Here is a 25,465-nt window from a genome sequence, read left to right as displayed (position 1 = left end):
GCAGTGGAAACACACCTCTAAGAGTTTTCTAGTCATACTTCTCATTCTTTATTATCTGCAGGGTAAAGATCACTTAAAGTGGATAAAAACATGGTAAGGCCACGAACACAAATAAAAATAACAGTTTGGAGGTGTAGGAAAAAATGACAAGAACAGCCAGATTCATTCATTTATTTTAAGATTTTATTTATTTATTTGTCAGAGAGAGAGAGAGAAAACAAGCATAAGAAGGGGAAGCAGCAGGCAGAGGGAGAAGCAGGCTCCCCGCTGAGCAAGGAGCCAGAAGTGGGACTGGATCCCAAGAGCCTGGGATCATGACCTGAGCCAAAGGCAGACACTTAACCAACTGAGCCACCCAGGTGTCCCAACCAGATTCACTTATTTAAAGTGATAGAGGAGAAAAAAAAGTAAAATTATTTTTTAAGTGAATAAATAAAAAGTGAGAAGTCTAAGACAACCCCATAGGAAGAAATAAGTGAAAATAGAAACCAAAAAGCAATAATGAATTTTTATATAAAAATGTAACCCATTGGGGTGGCTGGGTGACTCTGTCAGTTAAGCGTCCAAATCTTGGTTTTGGCTCAGGTCATGATCTCAGGGTGGTGGGATCGAGCCCTGCATCAGGCTCTGCTCTCAGCAGGGAGCCTGCTTGAAGATTCTCTCTCTCTGCTCCTACCCATCCCTCTACCTCCCACCCTACCCCCCGCCAGGGCTCACATTCATGTGCCCTCTTTCTCCCTAAAAATAAATAATAAATCTTTTAAAAAAATGTAACCCACTTAGTTACTCTGGACACTGTTATCCTTTCTTGGTTCACTGCTAATCTTTCTGACAATTCTCAATTTACAATACTTTTTGGAAAGGAGAAAGTTGTTGATTTTTGATACAGGAAATACCATTTCAGCGAAATTTCATGTGATATTTACCTTGTACTCTTCTATCCAATTATTCATATCAAAGCTGTACATTATTTATGCAAATACCGAGAGAATTATTCTTGGTTGACATTCTTCTGAGGGGCAGATTCTACATATTACAGGAGTATTTTAAACTGTTAATTTATAACATCACTGCCATCTGTTGGATCTGATCAGAATTAGAGTTTCTGAGTTATCCTAAGAATAAAAAGAGTTCGATGTTTTTCATTTTCCTTGCCAACACTAAGTAAATTTTGGCTATTAGTAAACTATGAAAAGATTAGAAAATAGTATGGTTGGTGACTTCATAGCTCTCAAAAGATAGTTATTTTAGGAAATAAGACAATGAATAAAATAAAAACATAAAAAGTTAATAATACCATTAATACCCATAGATAAGTAAGTACAAACTGTGGTTTTGCTGTAGAAAATACATAATCAAGTCTCTATTGTTTATTCATAGATCATACTAACTCTTGATTCTTCATACTTATTCCATGTGCTCTCCATGAAGAACTGGGTGATTTTGCTCAAGCTTAGAGACCTTCTAATCTCCATTTCTTTGTTTTTTATTTTTTATTTCTTATACCCCTTCTTCGCTTTCCGCAACAGCAGTGAGTTAAGTGAGTTCTAAGTGACAGCACATATAGTGGTTACTTAAACAAAAAGTTGGTTGCTGGGCCGCTGCGGGCCTTCACAATACCAGAGACAAAGCTATCCTTCTTCTTCTTCTTTCTTCTTCTTCCTTTTATTCATTTACTTAGAGAGAGACAAAGATAGCAAGAGAGAGCACAACTGGGGAGGAGAGGGGGAAGCAGGTTCCCCGCTGAGCAGTGAGCCCAACATGAGGCTCAATCCCAGGACCCCGGGACCATGACCTGATCCGAGGGCCAACACTTAACTGACTGAGCCACCCAGGCGCCCCTAGAAACAAAGCTCTTCTGTAGGGACCAGTCTGCTATTGTGTGACCTATGGTCAGGACCACAGCAAAGGAAATGAGGAGATGAGTAAGGAGTATACCTCAAAGGGATTCCAGAAAGAGATACAATGCCCCCAAATCATATGGATGTGTGTTTGAGTACTTTAGGAACTTCTAAATGTTCTGTATTATCTATGGATAACCTGTCATTTTGTATTATCAGTATTAATATTTCTTTTCACTAACGTAGAAATAAAGTATTGACTGAATAGTAGAATTATTCATGGCGTACCATGCCTAAGAAAGCCATAAAAGGTGTAGAGAAACCATTTGAAAGGTGTGCCACGTCCAGAACTTTATACAGCACTTCAAGAAAAGGCAGGACTTCGTCTGTTCACTATGACCCAACTCCCTATCAGTCACTGGGCATTGTCAGGGGAGAGCCTGACCCTAAGTCATTTCTTGGAATGTTAAATCTCTCTAGTATTGTATAGAAAGCACTTCTCAAAGCTTTTTTTTTTTTTTTCCCCCATTCTGACCCCATTAAATAGAGTTGGGGGAAGGTAATATAATTGTATATTTATTTTTACAAGTATTTCTTTTAATTTGTAGACTTAAATATACAGGCTAATGCTATATCTTAGAATTGGCTATATTATGCACTCAAAGCTATTGTGTGCCCAACAAGGACAGTCACTTTGAAGGAGAAAAAAAACAGTCTCCCCTAAAGTTGGCAAAACACAAGCTTTACTTCCATCTCTGTTCCTCTACGGGAAGAGATGGGATGTATGGCTTTGAGATGGCCAAGAGTTGTGTAATCTCACCCTTTGAAAATAAATTTTACCGTCTGTTCTAGAGCATATTTTCTTGGCCAGTTCACACAGATACACTTAGAGTAAGTAATCTTGTCACTTTGAATACTTTGCTATTAAAGAAACATCGACTGTAGAACTAATCCACTGTGATTTACAAAATTAAAATGCAATCTCATGAAAAATGCAAACTCATGTTATAGACTTGATGTATCGGTTGGACTTCAGAATGCCAAAGCTGTACAGTTATTGTCTTTGTTGCGTAAGGGTTTTTCGCCAGGAAAATGTTTCCAGAGCTCTGTTTTCACTGCAGTGAAGGGAACTGTGTCTTCATACTGACCCCTAGTGGTCATTAAGAAGGAAGTTGGGGGAAGGGCAAAAAAGGCAATGGAAAGATTGCTCTGTATTTTAATGAAAGGCACAATAATTTAATTTGAAACACTCTGGTGCGTCTAAAATAATATTTTAAAACATTATTAAAATATTGTCATCTCGTAAGCATTTCATTGTGTTGCTTTTGAAGAAAGAATATTCTCCTGCTAAATGTGTGTTAATAGATGCTTACATTTGTCTTTGGTCCCTTTTAAGGTGCAGTCACTTTAAAATGTTTTGACACATTCATTGTTCCAGTGACTGAATATCTGCTGTGCTATATAACCATATAGGATTAATAGCATATGCTTGGACAGCATCAGTTAATCTCATTGTTATTGTAGTCTCTCTAGAGCTGATTTTTTGCTCTTGACTTTGTATAATAGAAAAGATTATTTTGTTTTAAAATTATTAGTATCACTTTGTTGTAAGATTCTACCTCCTTTGAATTAGAATGCTCACAATTTGAGCATCCTACAAGATAACTGAGTTAGTTTCATAACCTTTTAGGAAATTCAGTTTTGTATAAGGATGTTTTAAACTTTTGTATTAAGGATGATATCGCAAAGAATTTAAAGTGTTTATTTATTATTTTAAAAGGTTTCTGAAGTTAATCAAATAAATGGTAAGAGTCTTTGTGGTAAACTTAAAATTTATTCTTGTATTATTTCCATCCAAGTTTACTGAATGGATATTTTTCATTTCTACTTGTTAGCACGTTGATTCCTTCTCTGCCTGATAGAATGTTGTTATAACACAGGCTATAGTAGGTTGGAAAAATCATACTGGATTTGAAGAAAGATATAGAGTGAAAAGCTGGATATTACAATAAAACAGGTTGATTCCATATCTCCATTTTGTGTTAGTTGTTGCCTAATCGACCTTCACAGTTTAAAATTTATTGGCTTCTAGTTTCGTGAGGCTGTGGGAATCCCATGAAATGTTCAATTAGAAAATTGTCTATGCTGCTTTTATTACCCAGAGAGCAGAGACTGACATTTGCATATTCTTATCTTAAAGTTTCTGGTACCCCTTTCAGGTTTGATTTCTTTTTTTTTTTGAGATTTTATTTATTTATTTGACAGAGAGAGAGACAGTGAGAGAGGGAACACAAGCAGGGGGAGTGGGAGAAGGAGAAGCAGGCTTCCCACCGAGCAGGGAGCCTGATGTGGGGCCCGATCCCAGGACCCCGGGATCATGACCCGACCAAAGGCAGACGCTTAACGACTGAGCCACGAAGACGCCCCTCAGGTTTGATTTCTAACATTACTGATTTTCATAGAAAATTTTCAAATTATTGTGTGATTTTTTTTCTCTCACACTCTCACTTTGAAGCAGTACTTAAAACCTACATAAATTCCATTTTTACTCATCCTTGACTTTTTATATTAGTCATTTTCTGTGATTGTTTTTTCCTCTCTGGAAATGGCCTCTATCGCTCACTGGCTGCACCTAAATAGGAAAGGCTTGGGCGGGACTCCTGAGGAAACTGTCCCAGCTCTGGCCCTGCAGGTGTTGGAGATTTGACCACTTCGCTGAAAAGTTGTCTGAAAATGAAAATTTCATACACACATGCAAATTTGGAAATACGGTATTTTTCCATGGTCCAAAAAATCAAGATAGGATATAGGAAAATCTCTGCCTTGTGGCTCACTGAATATAGTAGACCGTGGTGATGGTGAGAACTGGCGTGTGTGGGCCAGGCTTTGAGCTAGGTACTTGAAATGGAATATATTATTAAATCCTCGAAGCAGTGCCATGAGGCAGGGATAATTGTTAGGTCCACTCTGCAGATGAGGAAACAGAGGCACAGTCTTTGCCCAGGGTCATGGCAGTGGGGTGGACACGCCCCGAGGCAGTCTGCTATGCATAACCATAGGGAGTTTGCGGGAGTTGAAACTCCTAGTCTCCACTCCTGCAGCTTTTCTCTCTCTCTGCCTCCTGCTTAGTATCTGAGTCTGAACTTCTGCAAATCTTCATCAAAATGCTTTTCTTTGCTTTCCTGATCTCTGAATTCTTCCAGACTGGCCTGCCCAGTGCTCCTGGAACTCCAGTCGGCCCCTCCGAAGGGGTGAATCTTCATTTCCTCCTTTCCTTCCTAAATAATAAGGACCACTCCATTCCTCCCAGCTTCCTTTCCATTATCCGTCCTCTCCTTTCCCCTCCTTCTGTAAGGAGAATAAGGAAAAGGGAAAAAAATATATCCATTGGTTAGTAAGAATTTCCCACTATGCTGCATATCAAACTGGCCCGCCTCATTTCTCATTCCCTGGATTTTTTTTTTTTTTTCCTAAAAAACACCATACTTTTTAAAGCTTCAGAGAGGGATGATTGTAAAAAAGGTTATAGACTAAAAGTCAGACCACCGGGGTTTTAATCCTGTGTTGGTTGATTGACTTGCCTCATGAGCAAGTCTTAGTCTATCTAAATGTTATCTTTCTTAACTACAGAACAAAGAAAAGTCAGCCTAGATTATCTGTTATATTTTGTGCATCTGAGTAACTACCCTCTATCCAGTATCATAGGGAGTCTTGAGCACAACTTCCACTAGGAACTAGTTGAGATCACTCTTTACCACTTTTATCATTTTATCTCAGAGGTGAAAGGAGTTAAGAGTTTAGGTTTCTTTTGTAACTCTTTCTCCATTTCTTGGGGGTTCTTTATGTCTAGGCACTGTTCTAGGCTGCAGGGATACTGTAGGGAGCACATCAAAGATTCCATCAGACCGCTGTCATGAAACCTACTTTTCACACAGGGAGTCGGACCATAGGGAGTAATTTTAAGACAGTAATTTGAGAAGAGATAACGGTATCAATTAAATAAAGCAGCACAATGTTCTAGAGAGGAGCATGCGTGACACCGGGTTGTGAAAGGGGTCAGGGAGGATGACATAAACCTCGTCCAAGACGGCCTCTCCAAAGAGGGGACATTAGAACTGACGAGAATAAGGCAACCGGGCAAGTGCCAGGGGTTTTGATGTGCTGTCGCAAGAAAGCATGCAGCGTCCTTATTCCTTAGTGAAGAAAATCAACAATGGTACCTCTAATTACTTTGGGATAGCGTCACTTGTCACATGCAGATATGTAAAGAGACTGATTTCCAGGCTAAATAGAAACATTCAGTAACTGCAAAAGCCAGTTATTATGAGTATTCCAACACCTTGACCATTATTCCTGTTTTATCAGGAGACAAGTCAGCCATGTAACATGAAGACGGTTGTTCTTTCCTGATGGCAGCTAGTTAATTATTGGCAGGCATTCCAGCTCTCAAAACAGAAGGTGGCATGTATGGAACTGAAGGATTGTGATTGAGCAGATAGGTCAATAAGGATTCCATGTCACTTGTAAGAAAATTACATTTGATCTCCCTAGACTTTGACTGCCTGCCTCATAACTGGTAACAAAAACCTGCATGCTGTTTGTGGAGGTGCTGGGTTAGCACGGACTAGTTAGTCTCTTTGCAACTGGACACGCTCTCTTTAGAAACCATGATGTCATAGCAACCGTAGCAGAAGAGCACACTCTGAAAGTCTCAAAATTATGCCACTGAGATACATCAATATGAGATAAACAATTAGGTCACATACTTTAAAAAAAAATTTTTTTTTTTTTTGCATTCTCCCTATTTTGCAATAGGATGTAAAACTGCATGCATTTGTTTTCCTGGCTGGGTTTTCCTTTAATAATTACATGCTACTTAAAAAACCCTTCTTTTTAAGCATTTGCCTACAGTTAATTGTGATCCTCTCCCTTAACTACTGATCAGCTTCTTTTAAATAATATTTCTTTCAAAGGAGAAAATTCTCTTGGTTACTTTTGTCAGCCATGGAGTTCAGCCAGAGTTGGGGGCCAACATCCCATTCTTCTGCCACTGTGGGGCTGGTCGCAGGGTCATGGTTGTTTTGGATGTAGTCAGAAATTGATCAATTTAACGAACACACTCGACTTCTTGGATCATTACTTTTGTTGAGAAATTGGCTGGAACGAGAGTCAGGAATCCTGTCACAGCATTCCAAATCTGGCTGTGACAACCAGGAGACCCGTTTATCATCCCAGCCAGCGCCCCATCCCCATGCACCTGTGTAGACTCACGGGCAGCTGACAAGGCTCACACATGTGCCCCCTGCGTCCGCTGCCTAAGCACCCTCCTGACCACTTGCAGCGTGTCTGCCGCCAGTATGTCTTTCTTGGTGTGACAAACCTCGCCGAGACATATGAAAAGTCATGCTGGTGGGAATGGTTGTAATCACTGTTAACAAACAAGGTTCTGATTGCCAATATTACCATCTGTTCCATCGGGTTCCACATATTACCCTGTATGTGGGCTCTGTTAAACAGATTTCTGTACTGCCCAAGGTCACCCTTGAATCATGTAACCAGCCTTTGCAGATGGGTTAAATGTGAACCTCCGAAGTGCAACAAAGGTTTTCTGAGAAGTACCAAATAGTGTCATCTGATGACGTGACTCAAATAGACAGAGTCGACTGTGTCTGCAAAGACAAAATAGGGACATCCTTTAGTATATAAATGGACATATCCCTAAGACGTGGTCTAAAGTGCAAGATGTCATTCCCTAAACTCTGTATAAAAATTGCTTCACTAAATAATTAGGGAAGTGTTGGGGATGGGGAGAGCAGCTGTAAGTGCTATAAGCAGAGATCTCAGTTGTATTGGGCCCTATGCCTTCTTCCAAATGTAAAGCTGAACTGGGTATTTTTCCCTCACCCTCTCTCGACTCCTGCGGGTTTTCTTCATCGCTCCCCTTGAGTGGAGTCAAGTCAATTTAAATATATTGATCTTCTCAGCACTGGGGATATAAATAAGACTCAAGCACTACCTCTAAGAAGTGGGGACCAGGTGTAGACATAGCAAGAGGAAGGTGTGAGTAACAAGGAGAGGCGGGGATGGGCAAGAATGACTGCACACAAAGGGGCAGTTGAGCGGGTTTTGAAGGGTGAGCTACAGTTCCGCGGGGAAAGAGGTATGGATGGGTAGGGCCGGGACTTTTGGGCAGAGAAACCATGAATGCAAAGACACACTCACATGAAATCACATAGTATTTTCAGCGAGCCGTAAACAGACACTATGTGTGCACAGTCATTGTATTTTTCTTTAACCATGTTCTTAGTGCCCCTGCTGTAAGTGCTTTTTCATTGTGGGGTTCAGGGATTTAACCAAAAAGCTTTGTGGTAAACTCCTTTCTACAACAAGCTTCTATAACATAGTATTTCAAGACTGTTGCCGTTCTGTGTGACCATTTGTGCCAAAACATCATTTTAAAAAATGTACATATGTTTAGCAAACAAATGATCTTGAGCTCATGGGGAAAAGAGACCTGGTATCTAGTTTGAGGGTCAAGGTACGCTTCCTTGAGGAAGAGGCATTTGTGCTGAGCTTGGCAAGGTGAATGGGAATTATCCGGGGGAAGAGTTCATCAGGAAGTAAGAACGGCAGGCGTATGGGAATACCCAGAGGTAAGCCAGAGCCTGGCCTGTTGCAGGTCGCAGAGAGGCCCAGAGCATAAAGCCACAGGGAGAGGTGAGGGGGCGTGGGCCTGTGGGGGGCAGGTGGGGTCATGCAGGGCCTTGGAGGCCATGTGGGAAATTTAGGGCTTCATCCTGAGCAACGGGAAACCAGAAACATTTTAAGGAGGGGAGAAATCTGATGATGTGTATGATGTATATAATTATAATAATCTGATTATTATTTTAAAAGATCACTTTAGCTAAAAGTTGGAGAAAGAATCAGAGGGGTGGAGGAGAGACCTGTTAGAAGAGCACATCAGTTCACAAGGGATTGATGAACTGGATTAGATTGGAGAGATGGAGCTGGAGACAAGAGAGAGATTGGAGAAATAGGGAAGCCGAAAAGAGTTAGGACTTGGTAATAAATTGGACACACATGACTTGCCGAACTTCACTTCTGTTTACATATATCAAATGATATAAACAGATGTTTTTATACTTTCCCATATTTGGGTTTTTGTTAGTTTTTTGAACTCTTACTTGATTAAACTCCAACTGATGGAGGTTCACGATAGTAAGAATCAAAATATTTTTGGATTATCGTGATGACATATGGCCCTATAATTCTGGATTTTGTAACAAAGCAGTTTGACTTCTGTCCCATTCATTTGGATAATGCCATACTATCTAGGAAACGGAAATGTGTTTTTAAAATATGACAGGCTCCAGCCTGTGTACATATCAGACACAGGGAAAAATAAAACAGAATGTCTTGGGTTTGAAACACAAAATTAATGCAGTTCTTTTTTTGTAAAAAAAATGTAAGTTCTGTGCTCTATTTCTAGAATGGAATTAGGTTTTCTTGGGTAAGAATAATAGCTTGATTTTTTTCCACCATAATAACTTAATCTTGGTTATGCTTTTCACACCTAACCAGACTGCACATAGCACATTATGGGCAGGTATGTACACACAATGCAAATCATTCTCCCAGCTGCATACGTACGATTTGTCTTTTGGTGCTGGCCGTTATGTTCAATTTAGTAAAAGCTATATTCCACGGTGTACTAGAATCTTTGGTTCCTTAACCAGCTAGGATTTTACGTACTTCTCTTTACTGGTTCATAAAGAGCACAGAAAAGAGCAGAAGGCAGAGATAGAAATGAACCAAGGCAAAATATGCCTTTGTCCAGGAGAGAGGAGGAAGCAAACCCAAGCACAAAGGCTGTGAGCAGAGGCACATCTGATGAAAATTCGGTATCTCGCAGCCCATTTTTTTTTTAATAAATAAGATAAACAAATGACAAAGTGGGATCCTATGTATTCACTTAAATTTTCCAGAAAACCCCTGAAACATACAAAAGACACAGACCTGGAGAATGTACTGAGATGCACTTACCTATAATACTTGTAGTTTCTGTCACGGTTACAATGAAACACCTCCACTGTGTTCTCCTCCCTGATTCTCCAGGATGTTTCAAAACGTGAACCTTGTGGAAGGAAAAATCACTAAGTGACAAAGGCATCTTGCCTTCTAACTGAGGAATGTTTGCAATGATTACAAACTACAAAGTATTTTGGTTGAAGGGACTGATTGCGTTCAGTGCCTGAAAAATAAGTCAAAGAAATAAAATTATTTTTGAGCAGGTTTACATCTCATATTAATTAGAAAATATGCATAATTTAAAATTCTTGCTGGCAGTTTTAAAAAATTGAATATTTCCACTATAAGTAAAAATATGAGAAGTTTCTGAGAAATTTTTCCTTATTCATACGATCAAATGACCACCGTTTGATTAATGGTAGGAGAGAGAATTAAAAGTAAAAGTAAAATTATCTTAAGAGTGTTTATTTTGTCCTCTAGGAAAGGAGAGCAAGTTCTGGCCCTCCAGCTATCATAGTGAGATGCAGGCCCTTCCTACCAATATTTTTATAGAAACAAATTTTGGTTACGTGTCATCTAACCAAATTTTAAAGGGATGCCTTCCCAGGAAAAGAATGGGAGACATCACAAGAAGGATTAGATATATACCAAGGACTAGGGTATGGGAAGATATGGAACCAAACTCTGATTTTGCCTTCATATCAATACAGTGTGTTTTCTGGATGGATTTATTCAAACCAGGGTGGGAGGTGCCTTCAGGGTTAACACCAACGGAGTCCAGCGTTCCCCAGAATGGCCACCTTCATCATTTCATTCCGGCCCAGTTGCTGTTGTTCGGTCCACTTCAGAGCTACTCTGAGTGACAATCACAGCTTCCTTTCTCCGCCGGGACACTTCATTTACATTGTGCCCTCTCTCCGACAGTTGTGATAACCTGTGTTTTTGAGATTGTCACTTCTGTTCACAATCAGCAAATTTAAGTGACTACCAAATTAAATTTAATTATCAGAATATTCATCAGAATACAGGGTGATGGGCTGAATCATATAGCCTCACTTGCTGTTTTCAGTTTTGGTTCTTAATATGATCTTAAGTGGAAAAAAATGTGTCAGATATAAACCTTAAAGGGATGTTCATATTATTGGAGTCTCAGGTATGTTTTTTTTATTGTCTTGACTACCTCTATTCCCATGAAGATATAAACGGGTTTTTAACACAAAATTTGGGGTCTTCCTTTGAAACTAGGATGCTCTGTATAATCTTATGGCTTGGAACATCTCATATTTGAAAGAATTCCAAATATTAAAGAACATAATTGAATCATCTTCCTCTTATTAAAATGATCCCCTTTTTTATTTTCACTACTTTATGAGCTTTTTAAGTGATTAGAAAGCAAGTACTATAGAAAGTATGGCGTTCTTTTTTTTTTAAGATTTTATTTATTTGACAGAGACAGATACAGCGAGAGAGGGAACACAAGCAGGGGGAGTGGGAGAGGGAGAAGCAGGCTTCCCACAGAGCAGGGAGCCCAATGTGGGGCCCGTTCCCAGGACCCCAGGATCATGACCTGAGCTGAAGGCAGATGCTTAACGACTGAGCCACCCAGGCACCCCAGTATGGTGTTCTTAAAAAGAGGTGTAGGCTTATTACTTGTGAGACTATTAATATGTTTTATGGATAATCGTGGTCTTTTTATAGCAGAAATAGGAAATTTAACACCTGAATATGCTTACATTACTAAAACTAGTTATTATGTCAATATTAGGACTTTGATCTTTGATATTTAATTTGTAAAAGCAGCATTTATCTCCAAAATGTTTTGCTGGCTTCAAATCTGTTAACCTCTGCCTACAATTAACAACCTCATTTAAAGATGGGGAGGATGAGCTAAAGAGTTTTAACTTAAACCAGGAGCATCTCCCACTCACTCATTTCCCCTATTAAAAGTCTTGTTTTCCTAGGGCCACTTGGGTGGCTCAGTTGGGTTAAGCATCTGACTTTTGATTTTGGCTCAGGGCCTGAGCTCAGGGTTGTAAGATCGAGCCCCATGTCAGGCTCCATGCCCAGATTAAGATTAAGGTTCTCTCTCTCTCCCTCTCTTAAAAAATAAATAAATAAGATAAAATAAAATAAAAATAAAGCTTTGTTTTCCTACTGGTTGAGAATATCTTAATCCGCTATCTTTGAATAGAATTCCTGTCTTTTAAGTATCACTGAGTTAAAAAAATGAACAGCTGTAGGAGAGTTTCTAAGAAGTAGCCATGCATTTTTCTATAACTACAAGCTGTAGAGGTAAGAAAAGGGTTATTTAAATTCATTCTTAACTGACATTTTCCCAGACTCCGCTTAAATCACTAGCACAACAAGTCTGGGTTCATTGCATTGTAAGTTAATTTCTTTCTAAAACCGTATTTATGTACTCATTTGTTTAATAAGCTCCGTTGTATACTCCAAAGACAATTTCTTGAACTTGGATGAATGACATTCATTTCTCCTCCATTTTACCCAGTGCTGCTGCTGAAGCTGATGGTATTGATCCATTAATAAACATGCTGTCCAGTAAACGAGATGGAGCCATTTCCAACGCTGCTACAGTATTAGCAAACATGGCAATGCAGGAGCCCCTTCGTGTGAGCATACAGAACCACGATGTCATGCACGCCCTCATCAGCCCACTCCATTCTGCAAACACGAACGTGCAGAGCAAAGCGGCTCTCATGGTGGCTGCAACCGCGTGCGATGTTGAGGCCCGGACAGAGGTGAGAGCTTTAATAACATCTGTTCTCTCATTTTTCTGGTCTCTACCTCTGGGTGGATTAATTTGAAACATTTTCAAGTGTTTGAACCTACCCATCATTTAGATCCTTTGAAATTGGTGCAACACTTCAACCATGGACTCTGGGTGATAATAATGTGTCAGTGTATGTTCATCAGTTGTAACAAATGTACCAGTCCGGCAGGGGATGTTGATAATGGGAAAGCTGCTCGTGTGTGGGGGCAGGGAGTATGGGAAATCTATGTACCTGCTGCTCAATTTTGCTGTGAACCTAAAACTACTCTAAAAATTTAAATTATTAAATTGGTGCAACATTTGGAAAAGAAATTGGCATTACCTAGCAAAGAAGAGCATGTCCTATAATCCGGTATAATCCAGCCGTTCTGTTTCTAAGTTATACAACTAAAATGGCCTCTTGCCTCTGTGCACCAGATGCATTGTTTATAATATCTAAACAACTGGAAACACACCAATTGTCTAGTTTTTTAAGAGAATGGGTAAATAAATTTGTGGTATATTCATAAAATGGAATTTCACATCAGTGAAAATGAAGGAACTATAGCTACAGACATCAACAGAGATGAATCTCAAGCCATGCTGAGCAAAATCAAATTGCAGAAGACTACAACCTATGATTCTGTTTATGTAGCACTCGTAAATACACAAATCTAAGCAATATATTGTTTAGATAAACATACATGTACGTTGCAACTCTAAAGGCAAAGGTAGAGAATGATTAACCCCAAATTCAAGAAATCCTCTTGGGGAATCAAGGGAGTGGATGTAACTGAGAGGAAAAAACAGGGGCTCAAGGTCATTTAAATTCGTCATTTCTTAAGCTGAGCGGTAGACAAACAGGCGTGCCTTTACTATAGTGCGTTACATTATACACATGGGTTCCACATACTCCTGTGTTCCTTGTATATTTCAAAGTTTTAAAACATAGAATTGCATTTTTTTTTTACAAGTGTATCATATAAAAGTGTCTTTGGTTCTATTCAAAAAGGTAATGTAAACCTACAAACATCCTTTTTTCTCCTGCTTTTGTCATATTTACTTGTCACGCAGCACTCATCAAACAGCCTAGGGCTTTGTTCCTCTCCTGCCAATATAAATAACAACAGCTAACGCTTACTGAGCACTTACTAGGCAGTGGGCACTGTGCTAAGCACTCCACAAGCTTTTAAGCCTCACTCCCTGCTGAGTGAGGAGCCCGACAGGGGGCTCGATCCCACCACCCAAGACATCCTGACCTGAGCTGAAACCAAGAGCTGGACGTCCAACCGGCTGAGCCGCCCAGGCACCCCAAGACTACCAGATGTTTATTTACCATCTACTCTGTGTCAGACACTATGTTAGGCTTCGGCAACACAGCGATCAAAGCGTTTTGGTCCTACCTTGATGCAGTCTGCAGAATAGTCCGTCTCTTTCCAGGAATATTGCAGCTCAGTCGTCTGCTCTCCCTACGCCTGCCACCCCTGCTTCCCACACTGCCTCCAGACTGATCTTTCAAATATACGATCCTCAACACGTCATTGCAAGTCCCCAGTGGCGCGCCATTGCCCCAGAGGAAAAGTTGAGCTGCTTAGCGTGATCTGCATGGGCTCCCAATGACCCACACCTACCCACCTGTGCCTGAAGCCTCTTCCCAGGCCTAACTCCATACTCCAGAAATACCATACCATTTGTAATTCTGTCCATAATGCTCTGTTCTCTTATTTATATGTCTTTGATTTCTCCGCTTGGAAAACTATTCTCACTTTTGTCCAGCTGATAAAATCGCACTTCTTCAAAACCCATGTCAGCCATTCTGTCTTCCATGAGGCCTTTCTTCAGCCCTCAAGCTGGGGAGCGTCCTCCTCTATGCTTCCCTTACACCCTATGTATGCTTCCCTTGTCTTCTGCTTTGCATATATGGTTGAGGCCTTAGGGAAAGGACCTGAGAGTTTTTTTTCCCTGTGTCCATGCCATTAATAGATATCTGGCACAGAGTGCATACTTACTAAACAGTCATTAAATGAATGGGTAAATGAATGAAGGAATTAATAAATGAATTAGATCTTTTCCAAAAGAACACATGGAGTTAGACTATCTTGTATTATACTCAGAAATAAAGATGTTCAGAAATTTGACTTGCTAAAGCCTAAGATGCCTCAAGTAAACTTTTTAAAGCTGTAATGTTACAAGTACTAAAGTGTGATCCCTGAGAAGAAAATGTCACTGGACATTGACGGAAAATGACTGAATCTGAATCGAGTGGATCATATCCCATAAGGGCTTTTGTCTTCAGATACTACACATAGAAACTGGTAGAATATTCTTTTTTTGTCCTCTAGGTTCAGATGATAGAGTATTGCATTTCAGGCAGTATGACAAGAGCTCTGTCAAATCTTTTTTTTTTTTTTTTTCCGGATCGGAATGATTTTATCCATGAATAATTACCTTTATTACTTGAATTTCCTTTAACGATGTAATTTATGTGGTTCTGTCCAATTCTCTTCTTATTCTTTTTTATCTCTTCCTCACTCCTTGGAGAATTGAAGAGAAGACACTGTGCAGCAATAACAAAAATTGGTCTTTTTCTAGGGCATTGCTATGGTACTGCTTTGTCCACACTGATGATTTGGTGGTGGTGTCCAGTGACATGGGTAGCATGTCACTGTATCAATTCCTCCTGCCCAGCCTTGGGGACCGGATTCATTCCCTATTACTGTTGTAACAAATGACCACAACACTGTGGCTTAAAGTAATAGAAATCCGTTATTGTATAGTATAGGAGGTCAGAAGTCTGAAAACAGGTCTTACGGGTTAAAATCAAGGTGTTGGCAGAGCTATGTTCCTTTGGGAGACTTTGAGGGAAAATTTGCCCTTTCTAGCTTTTACCATCCACCTCCATCCCTTCTGTGGCCCCTTCCTCCATCTTCAAAGGGTATTACTCCAATCTCTGCTTCTACACGGCTCCTTTCTTGGCTCCAGGCACCCATATCTCTGTCTTATAAGGACCCTGGTAATTAAATTGGGCCCACCTGATTATCTGGGACAATCTCCCCATCTCAAACTTATTAACATGTCACATCTGCAAAATCCCTTCCAGGGAAAAGGACACATTTGGGGGACCATCATTCTGTCTACCATAGGGCCAAATGAACAGTCAGTGTTGAGGAGCAGAATGAATGAGCACAGGGAGCAAGAAGACAGGCTCTCAGTCCCCCTCCCATGCAAAGTCACAGTGACCTCCATGCAAAGTCACAGTGGCCTCCCTCGGTTATTTGCCTGTGGCCTCCTCTTGACCTTGAACAGAAATCTGGGCTCCTGTCTTTAAGGTTTTGTAATAGACTGCTTCCCCCTGGATGTAATAAATCTAAATATCCTAAAATGTTCTTACATAGTTAAAATCGTTTAACAATCAAATGAGATTTAAAAAAAAATCAGCATTTATATTCTGTACTCCCAACGTGTAAACTTTTGGTTTCCATGTTCAGTTAAGAAATTCAGGCGGCCTGGAGCCGCTGGTGGAGCTCCTGCGCTCTAAGAATGCAGAAGTGAGAAGGCACGCCAGCTGGGCCGTGATGGTCTGCGCCAACGATGAGCTGATGGCTGTTGAATTATGCAGGCTTGGGTGAGTGGAGCTGCCTCGAGTCTCTGGCTCAGATGAAGAGCAGAAGTTGAAGGAGCACACTCTTCGGGCCCAAGCAAGGAAGGTCAGGCAGAGTCCACACTCCCGCTCACAGGAGTTAATCTCACAGGCTGCCGAGCCCTCGGGAGCTGTGACTGGCTCAGCGGACCTTCCCTAAGAAGGGAAAGCCTGGCGGGGCGTGGGGGGGGTCCCCTCCCATTCCCCCCACCTGGAGATCTCCCCAGCACCCTTACAAAACCATCTTTACTGTCTCCTATCCACCTTTTCAACCTGATCAATGCCTCTCTTTCCCTCCCCTCTGCTACTGCTAAACAGCAACTCTGTCTTTCCACTTTTGAAGCGAAAATGAAATGGGTGAGCCATGACTGCATCTACTTTTTCCCCCACCTTCACCCAAACTTCTCCGTCAGAATTAGGCATTTAACCCACCCCACTAAAGCAGGTCCTCCAGCTGTGGCAGATGAGCGAGTTGCCTTAGCGTACTGGCAAATAGGGTTTTACGGGTCCACTGATGGGCTCACCCTATTTCTAACCATCTCTGTGTTTGTGCATATTGCCTGGTTAGCTGAAAGAGTTGGAGCCCAATACTAATTTTGCTTTAAATGAAGAATTTTTTCCACCCTCAAAGTGTCCTTTTCAGCTGTTTGAATATGAGTCACTACATGGCATATATATTCTCAAAAAGGACTGATTCATCTTCACAATTCTGTCAGTATTACTTTATCTAAAAGGGTGAGATGTCTTTAACCTTTCCATCTCAATTCTTCATTCAGGGTCTTGGCTTGGTATATAAATGAGAACTTAATATTGGATTGCTTGTTTAAAGCAAATAATGCTTTTTTTCTTGTATTGACAGGGCTTTAGATATCCTTGAAGAAGTTAATCTATCAGTAAGTCGAAAAAATAAATTCAGTGAGGCAGCTTATAACAAATTGCTCAACAACTACCTGTCCCTGAAATACAGCCTGACTGGCTATTTGTCATCAAGTAACATAATTAGTGACGGATTCTATGATTATGGTCAGGTAAGTGACAGCATTAATTTGTATTTTAGTATGTACGATCATTTCTTCTTTAGTCACAGTGCCATTACATTGCAATTTTTTAACCACCTCACAGAATGTATATTTTTATAGGCAGAAACTTGGGAATCAGAGCTTTATTCTTAACTTTGGCTGTCAGATCTTGCATTTGTGTACAGTTTTAACTAGAATCTGATTACTTGTAGTAGAATCAGCTTGCTGAGGCTACTCTCAAGTTTCAGGGAAGATATAAAAGAAGGAGCATTTTCTGTTCTATTAATTCCAGGGTTCAGTGTTAGTGATAAGGATAGAAGTATGAGTGTTTCATTTTATTATAATCTAATTGAAATGAGCCAAATTGTAATACCAAATTTTAAAATGTAATATAGAAGACTGTCATTTAAGCTGCATTTCTGACTATGATTTTAAAAACAGTATACAGTGTGATTCAGGGTTAATGTCAAGAGAAAGGGGAAGCTAAAAATTAGAATCTTAAGGGCTTTTTGGCACTGCTGCTTAAGCCAGCATTTTCCTTTCTTCTGGAAACCAAGAGCAATAAGGAGAACAGGAAAACAATTTTTAAATCTACAAATGCCACTTTAGGCAAATCTAGGAAACAGATATGATCCACAGACTTCATTAAGAAAGATGTAGGAGTTACCGAAAATCCCTGAGATCAGGCAGAAGGGGTGCAGGAGGAAGAAAGAAAAGGGGGAAGAAAATAAGCCCAGAGAGGGGCAAGCAGCTAGTGGTGCAGGTCTCAGAAAGTGCCATCCCTGCCTCAGGTGAAGGGAGAGCTCAGAAGTGCAAAAGCCAAATGCTCTGTTTGCCGGGCAGGTGCAGGACCCAAGGCCCTGGGTCAGGCAAGGCTAGGAGCAAAAGCCAGTTTGGACCAGTTTGACTCAAAAAAGCAGAGGAGATAGGGCCATGAAAGAATCACATAGCTGAACCGTATTTGCAGGAAACACTCTATCATGGTAACCGAATCGGAGACATTTTTAAATTTGTTTATTTTTTTAAAGTAATCTCTACCACATGGGGCTCGAACTCACCACTCTGAGAACAAGAGTCACATGCTCTACCGGCAGAGCCAGGGAGGTGCCCCTAGAGACATTTTTTTAAAAAGATTTTATTTATTTATTTGTCAGAGGGAAAGAGAGAGCACAAGCAGGGGGAGCGGCAGGGAGAGGGAGAAGCAGGCTTCCCGCTGAGCAGGGAGTCCGACACAGGACTCAATCCCAGGTCCCTGGGATCATGACCTGAGCCAAAGGCAGACGCTTAACTGACTGAGCCACCCAGGCGTCCCCAGACATTTTGAATAATGAAAAATGACTAGCCTAAAACTTGACTCCTGCTCTTCCTTCTGCTTTCCCCGGCTGCCACTGCCCCCATACCTATCATAAGACACACACACACACACACACACACACACACACACACACACACACACACACACACACACACACACACACCCCACTGAGAAATCACCGCTCCAAGAAAGCCCATCTCATTCAGTGAATTCAGAGAATTCTCTGATTCCTTCATTCAGTAAATATTAAGTTTCAAATATTGTAGGTTTGAAGATCTCAATAAATAAAAGACCTAGATCTCTACTTTCACCACCCCCGTGAGAAGAAATAGACAATAAACAGTAAGCATGACAAATAATTTGTATCATATGATCAAAATGACCAGAGCTTTTGGGGGAAAAGTAGAGCAGAGGCAGGATAAGGGGGTTCTACAGTGCTGCGCGGGTACTGGAGTTGATGTTCATCGTGATTTTAGAAATCACAGGTCAGGGAGGCCTCACAGAGAGGAATTCCCCTCTCTGTGAGCCAAAGCCAGAAGGTTGGGGGACTTAGCCGTGGGGATGGCTGGGGGAAGAGCTTTCCAGGCAGAGGAATATGCATGCCTGGCATATTTAAAAAAACAGCAAGGTCAGTGTTGCCGTAGCCGAGTGAACCAAGGGGCAGACTGGTAAGGACTGAATCAGAGAGGTAGAGACCAGATCATGTAAGTCTTGTAGACCATCGGAAGAATTTGTGCCTTTATTCTGAATGAAGTAGGAAAACTTGGCAGAGTTGTGGGCAGAAAAATAACATGATCTGTCTGATTTTTAAAGGATCCTGAAAAGTATCTTGGACGAGAGAGGGATCTAACTGTAATACGACTGGGAAAAGACCCCAGAAGGTGGTATGGTCTAACCCCCCTCAGCAGGCTGGTAAAATTGCTAATATAGGACCTGGACTAACCTATTTTTACATATCCTCACAACATTTGTAGTCATCTGTTGAGTAATCAGTTACTCTTACAGACAACAAATTCTCCCTCATATATACATTGCATACATTGCAAACTCCCTTATGTTTACATTGCAAACTCAACTACTTTTGGGGGCCAAACTGATAAGTATGGTATGAAACGGCTGAGAGTATAAAGCAATACAGATTGTGGGGAACTGGAGGCAAGATGCCCACAAGTTCAAGTTCCTCTTTTTAACTGCATATGTGTGTGCGAAATTACATTACTTCAAACAGCTGAGAACATCAGTATTCATTTAAAACAATATAATCCATGCGGATATTACTTTTTCTTTGTTAAACTATCTGTAGATAAATCCCGGCACCAAACTTTTGCCTTTGAAGGATCTCTGCTTACAAGAACCAAGTGATCTACGTGCTGTACTCTTAGTTAACAGTAAATCTGACGTGTGAGTCCCTTGGGGGAGGAGGGATGCGGGGAAGCGCATAATGATTTTTGTCTGTACATCATCGCATGAATATATAAGATTCCCAGACAGTATCTTTTTGCCCCCCCTGTATTTGGCATCACCCTGAAAATGAACACCAGTCCATAAACTCATAGCCTGACATAGTAAAGGCCGTGAAATCACCACCAACGTGGTTTTTCCTTTGATTCCCTTTTACCGCTCAATTCCAGATGTATTTCTGTAGTCAGTGCTGGTAACATGAAGTAATTGAAGGAAGTGTAAGCAGATAGGAGCAAACCAAAACGAATTATGTTTACAGGACTCTAACTGCTGCCCAGAGTTTTGTTTTGTTTTACTATAAAATAAGAAGTAAATAATACAGCTAAAAATTAAAGCTTCAAAATGCTTCCTTAAAATGGTCATGATACCTGTATATCTGTCATAATTTATTTTATGTGATGTATTTTATAAAAATATTTCCAGTTCCAGTTCATGAACAATATTCTTTTTGTCTTACCTTTACCTCTCCTTTATGTTTTCATTCTATCACTGTTAAAAGTCATCTCCAATTATGATTTTCTGGAAAAAAAATCTGTTTTGTAGGACAAATCCAATATTGACAAAGTATTTTAACTTGTATATAATTCAAATATGTAAAATTTTAGTTCTCCACCTCCATCTATGGAAGATAAGTCATCAGATATTGGTTATGGACGGAGTATTTCTTCCTCATCTTCTTTAAGAAGAGCAAGTAAAGAAAAGACAAAGTAAGAAAATGGTATTTTGTCTGTACTCAAATAATTCTCCCCTCAACCTGGGAGTAAGAACAAATTTAGGTTTTAGATTAGGGCAACTTAATTCTTTTTATTCTTCTAGTACTATAATTTCATAATTGCCTTTTTAAATTGCTGTGGAAAAGATCTCTGGGAAAAGTAGGCTTTCTGTGCTATTTGCTGTGAATCTCCAGTGAGCCCTCAAGCACAGGACTTAGGAGCTGTGAGCCGGCTTTGTTCGATTTTCTGTAGATGGAGTCATGCCTGGTGCCCAGCTTCACGTCAGGGAAGGGAGCCCAGGCACGTCATGGCAAAGAAAATGCCTTCTAAATGACGAAATGCCTTGCAAATGTAATGTTTTATTATTTCTCATATGATTGAAATCGATGATGAATTTTTCCTTGTCCTAAGAACAAATAGTTTTCATTTTAGTACTGGATTTGGATCTCCCACAGAAGACAAATCGGAACCTACTTCTGGACGAAATACTGCTCTTAGCAAAAGCACCACGAAGGAGAAAGGATCAAGGTAGGAGATGTAGGACTGTCTTCTTTTCCTAAGGATAGTCATCTGAGGTTTTGATTCCGCACCAAAGTTGGTGAACGGAAGGGGTGGCCTTTAAATAGGAAACATTTCTTACCGAATCAGGATGTTGGTTCCGAGGGGAGACTCATGAAATGTGATTAACAAGTCACTTCATTTTTGCCTCTTGCAATCTCTTGAAAACTTAACCAGAGGGAATTGCTTCTCCTGCCTCTGGGTGAGAACTCAGGGCACTCTGATCAACTATACAGCCCTACAGACACTTGAATTCGAAAACAGCAACAGTAGTCTCTAGCCAGTCATTTAAAAGTCCAACCCTGGGTCATGATCAAGGTAGAGTGACCCCCTGCCCTCCCCCGGCGGCTGCCCTTGCAGGTGGTGAGCTCCACACGCTGGAGCGCGGTCCAGTCCCTCTCCGCCTTGGGCTTCTACCCCGCCTCCCCCCTGCTCGCCCAGAGAAACCTCTGACCCCTCAGGAGGCAGCGAGAGGAGGAAAGGGAAATAGGACCCAGCTCTTAACTTGATGGAACAATTACAATGTGGTTTCATGCTTTTTAGGCCTAGCATGTTTTAAACATGCTTTCCGTATGTTTACGTATTTTTAAACCCATGATTTCTCTAATGAGCACTTTCGTGGATTCCTCAAAAACCCATGTGGACCTCTTGCCACACTCCGTGACCCTTTAATTATTGTTGACTTAAGCCCTTCCGAACCACTGTGGTATCGGAGGCTGTCTGGCAGGCATTTCGAGCGTCCGCTCTCTAAACTGAGACCGCCCCCTACGGCCTCCCAAGGTCTGGGCGGTGGTTTGCTCTCCTCAGACCTCAGAGCGGCTGTTTCCCTAGTTCTGACTTCCTTCTCTGTAGCCAGTCTCCTTTGCTGCTCTTCTCATCTCAGCTTCTTAACTGCTCCTATTGTTCCAGGAATGATATTTTTTGCCCTGCCCTCCCCTCCCTTCCCTTTCACCCGTCTCCTCCCCACCCCTCCCCTGCGCTCCCCATCCTGCCCCCCACCCCACACCTTCTCTTCCTGTCTTTCTTTTCCTCCTTTGGCTTCTCTGTGCTTCACCTCTACTGCATGGAGAGCTCCTTGAGGACACGAACATGTTCTGATTTGAGGTATTTCTCTTCCCATCCCTAGTGTTTAGCCCAGGGCTTGGTGGGCATACAGAGGCATTCATGTGTATTCAAGAGAATAGAAATCTGAACGGTTGCAGGAAAAGGTTATTTTTGACAAGGTCCACCCTTATAAACTGTGTGCCTGAGCAAGTTGGTTTCCTTCTCTTTGCCTGAGTCTCCTCATCAGTAAAATGAACAGAACATAGGGTATGGTGAGGAGTAAAGAAATTAGCACGTAGAAAGTGCATAGAGCAGTGCCTGGCACAAAGTAGACGCTCAACAAGTGTTAGTACTGTTCTACGAAACAGTTGCAAGGAGCCCAAATGCACTCAACCCTTGCAGGGATATAGAGGAGTCTCCAGAGTCCAACGCAGGAAATGCAGCCATCCCCTAAGGACTGGAGCTCGGGTGAAGTCCATAACTGTAGGGTCTCTGTCTCTCTCCCTCTCTTTTTCTCTCTCCACATGCGGGTATCTTATTTACAGATGCTTTGTTATCCTCCTTGACTTTCTTTTGATTACTGCTTCACCCATAACCGTGGCTTATATGTGACTTTGGTTTGCCATGGGACAAATCTGGCTCCGATTCCAAGCAAACTTGCAGTTCTAAAGCATATTTGTGCATATTCAAGTGCGTATTTGTCAGAGAGACCATCTTACTGTCATAGGCCAAAGTACTGGCTGGCTTTGAGGCAGGTGTCTCCCTTTGGTCTACCCAGCCATGGCCCTGGGGAGGAATCGACCTTCTGCCCCCTTGATAAAGGGGAGGGTAGGCCACTTGTCTGATGGGTGACCATTACACACATATCGTACTTACCATCATCAGTCAAAGCGTATTTCCCCCTCTGGTACCTCTGATACCACATCAGCTTTAATCTTTGGTGATTCTGCTATTCTTGGCAGAATATCATCTTATTTTTCTTACAACTTAGTCTGGTTCTTTCCTAAATCTTTTGGAGGAGAGTGGGCAGTCCTACTGGGTTGAAAGTTATTTTGTGTACTTGTAAATATCAAAATGCTGATCTTCAGGGAGGCAGAAAAAGAGGGGGGGGGAAACAAATCATGAGAGACAAGATCTTAACTATAGAGAACAGAGGGTTGATGGAGGGAGGAGGGGGTGGGGGTGGGCTAGATGGGGGATGGGGATGAAGGAGGGCACTTGTTATGACGAGCACTGCCTGTTGCAGGTAAATGTTCAGAGCACTGAACTCTACTCCTGAAACCAATATTGAACTGTATGTCAACTAACTAGAATTTAAATAAATTTTTAAAAGTGCTGATCTTCAGATAGCCGTGGGTTTTTAATTACAATATATGATAGTTTGGTTTTTCTGTACTACTTGGAAGCACTCACATCTTTATCTCATTTGATCCATACCTTCTTCTTCTATGGATAAGTCCCCTCTTTTTTGGCCCTTTTTGCTATATCCTATCTACCCATCACAACTACCTTACATGTTGACATGCCCCAGGATTCTTCATTTACTCCCTTTCTCACTCTCCGTGGTTTTAGCTACTGCTGACAGGTATATACGGCCCTCCTGAGTCCAGTCTGCTCTCTCCTGCTACCCTGTAAACAATGTGTTCTAAATGAAACTCATTGTTCCCCCAACTCCCAAACCTCCTCCTGTCTTCCCTAAGCTGATGAATGTTACCCTCTTCCCCTGCAAGTGCTCAAGCCTAGGAATCGTCTTGAAGTCCTTCTTCTTTCCTCCCTACACCGAATGAGTCTCAGTCCCGTGCACTAGATGTCTTCAGTGTCTCGTAAGTCATGGTTTCCCTCCATTTTCAGCTTTACCTCCCCAGTTCAGGCCTTTGTATTATATCTCAAGACACTGACCTCATTATTGTAAGATTCTTCTGCCTTTTGTATAGCCCTCCACAAACCCATCGTCCATGCTACCCCCGAGAGTTAGCTTCCCAAAATGAAAGGCTGATGATATTACTCTGCCTAAAGCAATGATTCCCTGTCTTCCTCCAGATGAAGTCCCAACAGCAACCATGGCATCCTCTGTAAGAGTCTTACATGTCTTATATGCATAACAAATTCCTACTCTTCTTCATTCTCTTTATACATTTCGTTTTTGTGAGCCATTCCCTGGTCACCCCAGGTTAGGTATTCTCTTTGCATTCACTCCTTCATGAATTCAAATAATCTTATATATAACCTGAACTGCTTGGTGTTGATCTATTTGTCTTTCTTACTAAGCAATGGATTACTTGAGACGTGGGACCAGGCCTTTTTCATTTTTATAGTCATAAAGCCTAGAATAATATCATGAACACCAGAGACAGTAAAGAAACATTTATGGTTTAAGTATTCACAAATTATTTAAAATACTGAATGCTGGTTGCTGAAAGGAATAGAGGTTTGACTCCTTCCTAATATGCCCCAGGAGGATAAGTAAACAAATGAAGATAATTATTTCTTCTCATACCATTTCCATTCTCCTCCTTGTCCCTGCATTTTCTCCCCACTTGAAGATAAACCTTGATGTACTCCCAACATTCAAGCAGATTGTTAGCATGATGGAGAACACACATTTTGCATCCAGACAAAACCGGTACTTGGTTTTCTTATCTCTAAAATGGAAATGATTCCTGCCTACAGAGGTGCTGTGAGAGTAAGTGAAACAATGTTTGCCCAGTGCCAAAACCACTGCCTTGCATACTTAAGTGATCAGTGTATGTCCAGTCCTTTACCCCTCCTTAGTCCTGGGTCCGCTGGGGGACCCAGGGCAATCTTGTTGCCCTGCTGTCTGCCTTTCGATAAACCCTTCTTGTCTTGTGACTATTAGTCCTTTGGATCCCTGGAGATAGAGGAAAACATTTTAACTCTATTCATCTGAGAATGTCATAGAGAATGTTTAATATTAACAAAAAGTTACTGAGAGATACTGACAAAGAATGATGAGCCATCTTGGACCACAAAGTGGCTAAATTCTTGAAAAGAAGAAGAGAGAAAGGATGGGAAACAAGCAAATCAATTATGTGTGTGGGGTGGCCTAATATGGACA

The 25,465-nt window shown here is 41.1% G+C and overlaps 1 protein-coding gene across 8 annotated transcripts in view; it reads left to right on the top strand.

The window, feature by feature from the left end:
• The window catches only part of ARMC3 (armadillo repeat containing 3), a 92,452-nt gene that overhangs the window by 50,063 nt on the left and 16,924 nt on the right, over positions 1-25,465 (top strand). For 7 of the 8 annotated variants that reach the window (XM_027595700.2, XM_027595699.2, XM_027595695.2 and 4 more), the window contains 6 exons: positions 12,379-12,628; positions 16,128-16,264; positions 17,139-17,307; positions 19,917-20,014; positions 20,680-20,781; positions 21,208-21,315. In XM_027595700.2, the coding sequence (XP_027451501.1) occupies positions 12,379-12,628; positions 16,128-16,264; positions 17,139-17,307; positions 19,917-20,014; positions 20,680-20,781; positions 21,208-21,315 (864 nt within the window). The remainder of the gene's footprint in view (positions 1-12,378; positions 12,629-16,127; positions 16,265-17,138; positions 17,308-19,916; positions 20,015-20,679; positions 20,782-21,207; positions 21,316-25,465) is intronic. The other variant, XM_027595697.2, reaches the window with a different exon arrangement.

The sequence above is a fragment of the Zalophus californianus genome, chromosome 9 (assembly GCF_009762305.2).
Source record: "Zalophus californianus isolate mZalCal1 chromosome 9, mZalCal1.pri.v2, whole genome shotgun sequence".
NCBI lineage: Eukaryota > Metazoa > Chordata > Mammalia > Carnivora > Otariidae > Zalophus > Zalophus californianus.
This window is presented reverse-complemented; position numbering and strand designations above follow the sequence as displayed.